Below are 11944 nucleotides of genomic sequence, written 5' to 3'. Positions count from 1 at the left end.
CGTAAAAAAAACCCTATTTCCACTGCACCTAGTCTATACACCTAAACATGTGCCTCCTATACACCTAAGCCTGCGCCGTCTCATATCTCTTACAGTTGTCATCGCCACCTAATCTTCTGTTGCCACCACCATCTATCACCATGCCGGATGTCACTGAATCTTCTTCTTTTACTCCTATTATGACGGTTCATACCGAATTGTCCACCAATCTACCTATGGGATTCAAATTGAATGGATCCAACTATGAGATATGGGCTTTGATGATCGAACTCCATGATACTACACAAGGAAAATTGGGTTACCTGACTGGCGACACTGATGCCCCTGATTCACAAGACCCATAATTTGGGAAGTGGAAAATTGTTGATGCTATTGTGAAAAGTTCGCTGTTGCGAACTGTGAAATCCAATTTGTTGAATATGTTTCATATTTTACCTACTGCTAAGGAAATTTGGGATGCTGTTAATCAAATGTTTTATAATGTCTCTAACATATCTTAGCTCTATGAACTGCAGTGCCAGGCAACCCGTCTCAAGCAAGAGGGTCATCTTGTCTCCACGCATTTTGATGAACTTAAGACAATATGGCTTGAATTGGACAAGAGACATCCTTTTCAGATGAAGTGTGCTGATGATATGAAAACTTTTCAGGCTGCTATTATGGCAAATCGTGTGTATGATTTTTTTGCTGACCTTGACGATACTTATGACAAGGTCCACAGTGATATTCTACAGAGTGATAAAGTTCCAAGTATCGAAAAAGTATTTTTTATGGTCCGTCGAGAGGCCTAACTCCAGATTACTAAGCTTGGATCCGGCACCAAGATTGGGGAACATGTTGTTGTGTTTGCTTCCAAAATCACTGCTTTGGTTTCTCGGCCTACAGGGTCTGACTCTTTTGCTGTACCGCTTCGTTGCCTGACTTATGCAGGAAAAGACAAACTGAAATGTGATCACTATGGTGAAAAGAAACATACTATCGACACCTGTTGGGCATTGCATGGGGCACAAGATTGGGAGAAGGAGCAGAAGCGTTTAAAAAAGGAACAACTGGACAACAAAGCTCGTGTCTGTTGCCGCCACTTCTATGGCTGACATCACCACTGGACACAGCCACCTTACTGCTACTCCTCCTCCGACCTTGACCGAGGTCTCAAGCACTCCAACACCGCCGCCTCCAAGTAACTTTGGCAAGGCTTTTCATGCCCATGATACATGCGATACAAATTGGATTATTGATTTAGTTTTGGTTTTGGTAGCTCTGGTCGACAACGGTGCAAGAACGTGGTTTGGTTTGAGTGACTTTTTTTTCCCTTCAAGTTTTTGTTTACGTTGAATTACATTAAAGCAAAATAAAATTAATACAAATTAATTTTTAAACTAATTTTTTCTCAACCCTTGAAATCTGAGTGCCAATTTATTTGGAAAATGGGACTGTTCCATTCATTTGGTAATCATTTAGGGGCAACATAAAGGATGTATTGCCCAGACGATATGACGAAAGTAGCGAGGAAGAGTAATTTCCTGGTCTCCCCAAGGGCAAGTCCACCGACCAAAATAAAAAATAAAAATTGGGGTAAGTCCTGGGACATTACCTCAAGATTACCTCAAGACAATCAGAAGAACTCGAAATTTTATCCAACTTATCTTTTTCACTTATTACACCCCAAAATATATATTTCTTTACCATTTTCTCTCACTTACTGTTGGTTTCATAACCCAATATCTCCATCTACCTTTCTTTAACGACCTACCCATCTATCTGCCTTTCTTTAAATACAGCACACTCTAGAACAAAATCAAGACCATCCAACAACTATGGCAGGAAACCCCCGACAAAATCACCACTTCTGAAGCCAACACCTCCCTCTTCTCCAAAACCTTGTCCCTCTTCCATAATTTGAAGCCTCACAACGTAGCTGATGGGTTGCCAGAGGGTTTCATGCCCTCTGCCAACCCTGAGGAAGCTGTTGGGCTTTTTTTGAAGGTGGCCCCAAGTAAATTTATGAGCGCTTTGAAGGATGCTGAGGCCTTGCGTCAACAGGGTTGAAGGTCAGGTGTTTGGTGACCGATGCCTTCTTTTGGTTCGCCGGAGATATAGCGGAGATCAAAGTGCCTTGGGTGGCGGTTTGGAGCGGACCAGTTCATGTGGAAACAGACTTCATACGGCAAAGGGTTGGAACTACTGCTGGTACATATACATAATATTATTCTTTCCATTTATTGCGCCAAATGATGCACCTATATATTTTTGGGAGCTTAGGTTTAAACTTTAAAATAAATTGAGAATTTATTATTGTAGTAGATAATAATCTAATTTCACCTAATTTAAATAAAATAAACCGCTATTTATTACACTTCAAAATTACATTAATGTATTCAAAACGACATAAATTTTGCACTATTTTAACAAATTCATTTAAATAATAATAGCAACTTTTCGGTGACTCAATCTATTTTTGGTGACAAATTTAGGCCGTCCACCAGAGCTGGCGGCCGCCACCTCTGTCCCCGGTGACTGCCTCTTCGTATGACCAAACTCTGTGTCCACCTCCATGTCTCCCTTATTACCCAAAAAATTAGAAAATAACTAAATTTAATTAGTGAATAATTATTGTATAATTTTATAAGAGAATAATTTGTGTAAAAAAAAGATAGATTTACGTTGGTGTTCAAAACAATATTATAAATTATATTAAAACTCAAGTAAAGAACAAGGTAAGGCTTAACTTGGTTGGTTAATTAGGTGGGATTTGTCTAAATATATATACCGTCCATTCTTATTAACAATTCAAATAACAAATTTAATATTTAAGAAGAATACCATAAATTGTAATTCTATATATTATTTTAATGCGCACCAAAGTCCACACGACAAATGAACTATATAGTTATGGCTAATTTTTGTATGGATTGGATCAGAATCAGAGGATTTCAATTCCAATTCAAAAAAAATTACTCCAGTTTCGTTTCAAATAAATTTTCGAATTTTAAAATGTTCAGAAAATTCCAGAACTTTTTTGGAAAATTTCGAAAGCAGTACTACAAGGAAAAACAAGTATTAGTGGCTAGCAACTTGGTCATTGAATACAATTAGTGTATTAATATTACTAAAAGGCTTATGACTTGATCACTGAAACACACAATTTGTTAACTAAAGCATGGGTTACGAGAACCCAATTGTTTGGTCACTAATTGTATGTGAAAATATTTGTAACTAATTAGGTTTATTTTATGTATTGTTTATTGATTAACATTATAAAATCTAATCTAATTCCTTTTCTTTTCATAGAGTCTTCTGTAGATAATGTTGATACTCAAAATTAGCATAACCTTTTCTTTTGTCATGAACTAATTTTCCTTGCTAGAGCTAGGATCTAGCCTAACCATGAATATTTAATTTTTTTAGTTATGTTAATTTTTTATTACTATTCTATGTTGAGTATTAATTACTGTTCTTAATGCTTTAAATATCTAGCTAATATTTAATTGATGATCTAAATGGAGACCGAGAGAAGATTTTTTGGTGTTTGCTTCTCGTAACAAATATCATATCTTGAATGTGCGCCCGAGAGGGACTAACATGACACATACAGTTTTCTTTTAGGTTCTCATAGGAGAAACCAACTGTCAACATGGGTAGTAATTAGGGTTAATTGGCAATAAGAACTAAGTGAAATTGGTTATGGTGAAATCAGATGCTCTAGTGTCTCCTCAACTTGATTTTCCATCATTAATTAAATTGCTATTTTTCATAACTGTTTTAGCTTAATTAAATCAATCAATTTTCTTATTCAATTGTTCAAAAAAACTTTTAAATTAATCATAATTGGTAATCAAAAAGAAATTACAGTCTTTGCAGGAACGACAATTCACTTATCTCTATATTACTTGTGCAAAAATTGTGTGCTTTCAATAATTTCACAACAATGAGAAAGGCACCATTATTGGCCCTTGAAATTTGTGTGCTCAACTCATCATGACTCAAGAAGTTCCTCAAAGTTGGGAGTGGGCGTGGTTCGATTTCCACCTCAAATCGGAATCAGAACTGGTAATATTTAACCAGTTCGGTTTGATTTGGTTTTAGTAAAATTTTTATGAAATTGGTTGGTTCTGTTTAAATCGGTTCTAGTCCGATTTCTGATTTTTTGGGTTTTGGACCGGATTATTATTATTTTTTTTCAATTTATTTTTTTAACAAATTCCAACTAAAATACTTTTTGGGCTTGAAAATTAACAAATGATCCAATTTCCTACAAAAATATATATTGGGGCTAGAAAAGAGAGGTGTTTTGAAGTTGAGTTCGGGGAAATATTAGTTATGAGATTAAAAACGTAGCATTAGATTTAAATAATTTTGTAAAATAAAATAAAATTATACATAACCGATCTAGTTTGATTTGATTTGGTAAGTTGTGAAACCGGAATCTAAATTGGTTGGAACCTATCCGGTCATGTTCGGTGCCGGTTTGTTGACTTTTTTACTCAACCAATTTGTTTTTCAATTTTTTCCATTCGGTCAGGCTCAGTGTTCTGATTTTCTGGTACCGACGCCCACTCCTACTCAACCTTGGGAACCTATTGGGCTATTTTTGAAGGCGGTGTCCAGTAACTTTATAAGCGAAAGATGTTGAGGCGTGAACAGGGTTGAAGGTCAGGTGTTCGGTGGCTGATGCGTTTTTTTGGTTTGCCGAAGATATAGCGGAGGAGATCAAAGTGCCTTGGCTGTGAATATCCACTTAGTTTATATAATTATCAATTAAATAATAAATTTCTCATAATAACCATTTGATTGGTCCGGATATTGTATTGATATTAAAGCCCAATACAACTCGAATATCTAGTATGTAAAAACAGGCCCAAACATTTTCGCCTTGTTAAGTTTCCCGTTTTGGTTGATCTAGCACCTGTTTGTGTTCTTTAATCTTCCTGCAGATGCCCTCCTCGGCTGTTTCTCCTAACTGCTCAATGCTCCAGAGTTGGCGACGGCGCGGTTGTGGTTTCTGTGTTACTGGTAGGGTTTGCTGCTTTTGGGTCTTTGTTTCGATTTGGGCAATTTTTTGGCTTTTGTCTTTGTTGGGCCTTGCATTGCATCTGATATCTGTCTATGAACGAAATTTCAGTTGCCCCCAAAAAAAAGAAAAAAGAAAAGAATCAAATCAAATTCTAGAGGAGAAAAACTGGCCACATCATGTAAATTAAGTTATTAACAATTAGACATAAGGTTAATTCAAATATTAAGAATTAAAATTATTAATTAAATAAAGATAATATGATAAATTAATTTTTTTTATTAAAATAAAATTAAAAATAAAAATAAAATCAAATAATATGTCATACTTTTATGAAACATAACTACCTATATTATTATTTTTCTTAATTCTAAAATAAAAATGAAAAAACAAGAAAACCAAGAGCTAGTTGAGGTAATAAGAGTGAACTCTAGAATTAATTAGCTGTCATATCATATGTATAATGTATGGCTGTTGTTTTAACACCGTCACATAGACGGTGAAATTAATTCTCACGTCTCGTTGTTCGTTTCACAACCAAGTATCTACCAGCTCTGTCCACTATGTCATTAACATCTTTTCAACAACCAAAAAATATATGTGAACGTCATGACCACGCACAAGTAATTTGCTACCATTTCTGTACCTAACTATCCATGGTCCCCTCCTATAAATAAAAAATCACGTCTTTTACAGCGCAAGATCAAGACCATCCAATAACTATGGTAGGAAACTCCATACCCCTAACTCACCATGTTTCCGTTTTGGCCTTCCCTTTCGGTTCCCATGCCGGCCCTCTCCACAGCCTCGTCCTCAGACTAGCTACGGCGGCCCCGCAGGTGGCCTTCTCGTTCCTGACAACTTCCAAAGTCAACGCTGCCCTCTTTTTCAAGTCGCCGTTGAGCCTCCACAATGTGAAGGCTTACAACGTGCATGACGGGTTGCCAGAGAACTTTGTGTCCTCTGGCAACCCTGAGATGGCTGTCGGGTTTTTCTTGAAGGCGGCGCATACGAACTTTATGGGGAGTTTGAGGGATGCCGAGGCGGAGACGGGGTTGAGGGTTGGTTGTTTGGTATCGGATGCGTTCTTCTGGTTTGTTGGAGATATGGCGGAGGAGATGAAAGTCCCCTGGGTGCCGGTTTGGACGGGTGGACCACGTTCACTGCTGGTTCATGTTGAGACAGACTTGATACGCCAAAGGCTTGGAACCAGTGGTAAGGATTCATTTGCTATTTGATAATTAACCAAGGACCCTATACCCTTTATTCAACCTTTTATGCATTTTATAGTCATTTAACGAATTTTTTATTTTTATTTTTGGGTATAATAAGTCAACGAATTTTGGCATCAATTGTTACTCCAACGAATTTTGACTCTTTTCTCCTCATTCTTGTTACTCTTACTCTAAAAGATGAACGAGTGTGCTATGCTAAGCATATCACATTTATATATCAAATTGTGTATTATTTTTTTAATAGAGGTATACCAAATTTTATTGGTGAGCTCCACCTTTATTAGAGAAAGCATACATAATGTGTGTAAACCTAGCGTTATCCCATGTATAATGTATGCAGTTTCTTTATCAACATGAAAAATGGAGGACATAATTTGTACAGTCTAAATAATGAACTTAATACTTAAGGGTAATAGAGTAATTTCATACCATTCCAACGTTTAGTCTAAATAATGAATTAAATAAATTTAACAAGTACTTAAGCAGGTTAACAAATTATCTAACAAGTACCTAATTAATGAACTTCACGGTGAACCTAAGATCGAATGTTAGATCAGTGTTCCCTTGTATTTTTACTAAAATAAGTAGGGCGGTTTACTTGTGGTTGCTTTGGTAGGTGCCACATGAAAAATCCACAGGAGACAGTTTTATTTTCTTTCTTTTTTTTGTATTCATTTAGTCCAAAATTAAGTTTAGTTTTTCTGAATTAATTTGCAGCTTATTTTAGTTTTTCTACTGATCATATACATTAGTTGAATATTGATAGCATCATAACATTTATTTTCAGGAGGTGGAAAACAAACCCTCGACTTCCTTCCTGGATTTTCAAGATTTCAGATGGACGACCTACCTGAAGGAATAGTAGGAAAGTTAGAGTCACCCTTAGCAACCCTATTATACAAAATGGGACAAAAGCTGCCTAAAGCGACCGCTGTTGCAATAAACTCTTTTGAAGAAGTAGACCCTGAAGTTGTGAATGTGCTCAAGTCAAGATTCCAGAAGTTCCTCAACGTTGGACCCTTTAGTCTAATACCGTCATCACCATCACCGCCGCCATTGCTTAACGATGAAAGTGGTTGCTTAGAGTGGTTGGACACGCAGAAGCCAGCATCAGTGGCATATATTAGCTTTGGAAGTGTGGTGACACCACCACCTCATGAGCTAGCAGCATTTGCGGAAGCATTGATTGAAGGTGGGTTTCCATTTATTTGGTCATTTAGGGGCAACATAGAGGAAATACTGCCCAAGGGGTATGACAAAATGAGCCTGAATGGGAAAATACTTTCATGGGCTCCACAAGTGCAAGTCTTGGGGCATTCTTCAACTGGGGTTTTTGTGACACATTGTGGGTGGAATTCGATTTTGGAGAGCATTGTTGGTGGTGTGCCTATGATTTGCAGGCCATTTTTTGGAGACCAAAATCTTAACATGAGGACGATAGAGGCTGCATGGGGGATTGGTGTTGAGGTTGAGGGAGGGCTCATCACGAAAGCTGCAGCGATTAAGGCCTTGGAACTGGTCTTGAAGCAAAAAGAAGGAGAAGAAATGAGAGAAAAATTAAAGATCCTGCAAAATCTTGCCCAACAAGCTGTTGAATGGAATGGTAGCTCCCCACGAGCTTTCAATAGCTTGGTGGAGATTGTCACCACCAAGTAATATATGTAGTTTGTAATACTTGTTTCAAGGTAGTTTGGGAAGGGGGAGGCCATGACGCATGTCCCCAAACAGTTAAATTGATGCAACAAATTATATGCAACATATCCAATTTATTAAGAAAACTAGACCACTGGCTAGGAACGTTATAAAAAAAATTTGTTTTTGTTTGTAATTGTCTTTTTTTAGTACAAGTGATAGTTTAAACTACAAGGGGAGGGGGGGTTTCTAGCACACACGCACACAAATAAGATGTCATTGGGGTTCGAACTTGAGACCTCTAGTCTGCAAATCAAGGCAATTGTCCATTCAGCTAGACCTATTGACTTTGTAATGCTTTTTTATTTGTTGTCTCCATGTGTTTTTTTTTTTTTTTCACTTGAAATCTTTTATAATTTTGTGGGTTAACGACATAAAACGCCCCAAACTCTATTAGGCCTTTTTAAGTTCTACACAATTTGTTAGACATTTGCAAACTCATACACAAACTCCTAAAAACCCTCATGCACTGGGTTTGGGTTATGTTAGTTGTTATGTCTTGGCTGATTTTGTATTTGCATTGGGTTTGGGTTATGTAATTGTATGGAAGAATGAACCCCTTCTGCAATCCTTTTGTTATATACTGAATGACATAATGACCTTTTGGTGCAAATTGTGCTTTCAATTCCCTTTTGTTATGTAATCAATGGCAGAATGAGCTTTTGGTGCAGATTATGCTTTCAATTCCTATAAAGCAAGTTTTGGTTCAAACTGTACAAATGCCAATGCATAATCAAAAGAATGACATGAAAATACATAATTATATATCAATCCAGAAAATACATAAACATATTCTGATGGTAACATAGACGGAGGTATAAGAATGATATGAAAAGTTAACATTGGGAATGAAAGTGAGAGGAAAAAAATTCATGTAGCAAAGTCTGAATTTCGGGAAACATGCGGGTAGTAAGGTGAAATTTACCTTGTATATTTCTTTATACTCTAATTTTCTTTTTTTTTTGGTTTATCTATATATGTAAAGCAAAAGGCAGAGAATGGTGAAACATTCAAAATACCAAAAAATGTCCTTGATTAATTCAACATTAAGAATTGAAATTATTAAGGGAAATAAGCTGATATAATCACTTTTCAAAAGTGGTATTCTGAAATAATCAGCTTACAAATTGTGTTCTCAAATAATCACTTGTGAACGTGAAATGACCAAACTGCCCTCCATATAAAAGCACATGTATCAACCCGTTATTGGCCTTTGATTGGCGACCTAACGCAGGCTTGTCTCCCTTTCTCAGCTTTCATTCACGGTTCTCTTCCTCTCTCGGCGGTTTCTGTGTCCATCGACCACCACCACTCTATTTCTCCCTCTGTCACGAAAACCTAAGCCGCACTCTGTCGTTCTCTCTCTGCAGTGAATTTTAGGGTTTGGTGAGGGGGCTCTTGACGGTGAAAGAGAGGGTTTAATCGTGAAATGATGTCTCCCTTAAACGATGTCTCAGTCCCCTCTAAGTTCGAGTCTTGAATCGACGTCGTTCTCTTCTTCTCTGCTCCTTCAGGGCCTAAAAAAACCCTAAATTTTGGTTTCGGTTAGGACTTTGTTCACGAACGTCCTCCTCCTTCTCAATCCTGTGAGACTCGGTTAGGACAAAAGTCGCGATTTGCTGTAGGTGTGGCTGGGATTTCGAATTCGGTTCTGTGCAGAGAAGGAGTTATTCTAAGGTGGGTTTTGTATTTGTTATTGACTAGTTTGTGTTTTTGTATGGTTATCATTTGAGAAGGATAATTTCTCTAACCTGTGACTGAAGTTGTGAAGTTTAGTAATTAGAGATATTGCAATAATAATGTAATTTAACTGTGAAGTAGATCATGCTGGGATGAAACTTGTATTGGTGTATTGATTTTGCTCTATGGACGATGCAGTGCCTCAAATTGCTATTTGTCATATAGGATTGGTTCTATGGCAATGCTTGTTTTCACTTCCATTTTATGAGTCATATTTAGTGTGGGAAATTATCCTGGTGCCAAGGGCTATTCGATTATAACACACCATTACCTCAGTAGGCCCTGACTTAGGTGTTGAGTAATAATGCACATGTAAATTTGTTGGTATCATTGGTGTTTCAGCACGTAGTAGCATATTTTGCACCCTTCCAGTGTTAATGTTTAATTATGTGATTTTGAAATACTAAAGTTAGTTGCCGTGGAAATTTTCTGTTCCCTGTGGTATAAAACGTGCTAAATTGTTTTGTTATTCCTTGCTTGCAGCTTGTGATATATGTCTGAAAATGGTATTTTATGGGGCTTCAGTATCTGTTTAGAAATTGCATGTTCATCCATCTAGGTTTAGCAGTTGTAGTTGCAGTAACATTTTGACGTGTCTAGTTTGCACACAGAGTCCATAACTGTGAATACTGATGTTCCATGTGTGGTACTGTATTGCATATGAGTAGATTTTAGTAGGCATTGATGCATTTGGAGTAATTCTTGTAGCCATTTCGCCCAAACCCTGTATGAAGTGGATCCGTGGTTGATGAAATTGTTTTCAGACTTGGGTGGTATTTGGTTTTTTGATGGAATGGGATGTACATTTGGCAGAAGGGAATGTAGATAAGAGGAGAGTGTGGAGAGAGTTGGAGAGTAGAAAAGAGGCTTAAAAACATTTATGGTTTTATCAAATGTATATACATATATCAAAATGGGTTGAAAGTATTAGTTTGAGTAATGTACGGATGAAATATGGGTAACCAATGATCCATATGTATGATGTTGTTGTGCAGGGAACTTGAGAATGGCTTGTAAAGCAAAGCTTATGATTCCTGAGGATGAGAAGTACGAAGGAAAGCCATATGCCCTTTCACACACAAGGACCGCCATTACAACAATAAAGGCGAAGTTCAATACGCAGCAGGTACAGAGGTTCGAGGGAAGTTGTTTTGGTCATCTATTACTGATAGAGGACCTGAAGTGGAATTCACAAATTGTCCACGGCCTGTTGATGAGGAAGGCTGATCCTAAGACAGTTGCACAGGTGAACGGGATAAAATTCATTGTGGGTAACAAGTTGATACAATTCACAGCCCAACAATTTTGCCTCATCACGGGGCTAAGGTTCGGAAAGCTCCCTTTCATTCCGAAGGCGACAAATGAAAATTGCTCGTTGAAGCGAAAATACTTCAGCACCAATAAACCTGCCACCCTTTTGGACCTACACACCGCCTTCATCGAGGGCACAGATGATGAGGATGCGTTAAAGCTTGGAATGGTCTATTTTGCCAATTTTGTTCTATTGGGTACTGAAAAGCATGTGCTTATTGACATGCGCTATTTGAAGTTGGCTGAAGACCTAGACGAGTTTGACAAGTATCCATGGGGGGCAGTGTCATATGCAATGACAAATGCTTCACTGTTGAGGGCCGTTTCTGCTGAATACCAACGAGTCAAAGTGCCCCAAAAAAGAAAAATGCCCAAACAACGTGGAAAGAGAACGCAGACAAGAATGCGAAGTGGTAGACCAAGAGAGTACATCATAAAGGGGTTTGGCTTCGCTCTTCAGGTGAACACATATCCAGCAATTAACTATTTGATGCAAATACATTTACATATATTGATGTTTCAATGTTGTGAACAGATTTGGGCCTTTGAAGTGTTCCCAGCTTTGGAAGCATTGCATTTCACGGTCCATGAAGACAATAGGCACATCCCTCGAATATTACATTGGAGGAGCAACACGGTGGCCCGTTTTCGGGCCGTTATGAGTCAGGTTTTTGAAAACTTTGAGGTTAGATCTGTTTGTATCAGTGATGTTATGATTAGGAAAAAGTACAAAGTTAACTGATTTTTTTTTTTTTTTGTTTCAATTGGAGGTTGATGTGCAACTTCTCCGGCCAACAGATATTGAGAAGCAACAACCTTACTGGAGTTGGGGTGATGATGACAACGAAGAACCAATGGTTGAATTATTTGGGGATGAGGCCGAAGAAAAAAACGGCACTTCTAGTGAAGAAAAAGACGCGGATGTTGAGGAAACAGCCACCCTTCCCGCCTCTTC

The 11944-nt window shown here is 37.6% G+C and overlaps 1 protein-coding gene across 2 annotated transcripts; it reads left to right on the top strand.

The window, feature by feature from the left end:
• Positions 1 to 1797: 1797 nt before the first annotated feature.
• On the top strand, positions 1798 to 8074 carry LOC117615471 (flavonoid 3-O-glucosyltransferase-like). 2 transcript variants are annotated; one of them, XM_034344554.1, is made up of 4 exons: positions 1798 to 2190; positions 4935 to 5013; positions 5708 to 6226; positions 7034 to 8074. In XM_034344554.1, exons 1-4 carry the CDS (start codon positions 2146 to 2148, stop codon positions 7900 to 7902), a joined length of 1512 nt encoding a protein of 503 aa, XP_034200445.1. In that variant the 5' UTR covers positions 1798 to 2145; the 3' UTR covers positions 7903 to 8074. The 2 variants fall into 2 exon arrangements, with proteins under 2 accessions (XP_034200445.1, XP_034200446.1); XM_034344555.1 differs by having other exon boundaries at positions 1799 to 2190; positions 4523 to 5013.
• Positions 8075 to 11944: the final 3870 nt, after the last annotated feature.

The sequence above is a fragment of the Prunus dulcis genome, chromosome 1, assembly GCF_902201215.1.
Source record: "Prunus dulcis chromosome 1, ALMONDv2, whole genome shotgun sequence".
Classification (NCBI taxonomy): domain Eukaryota; kingdom Viridiplantae; phylum Streptophyta; class Magnoliopsida; order Rosales; family Rosaceae; genus Prunus; species Prunus dulcis.
The sequence above is the reverse complement of the archived record's forward strand: the minus strand, read 5'-3'. Positions and strand labels throughout refer to the sequence as shown.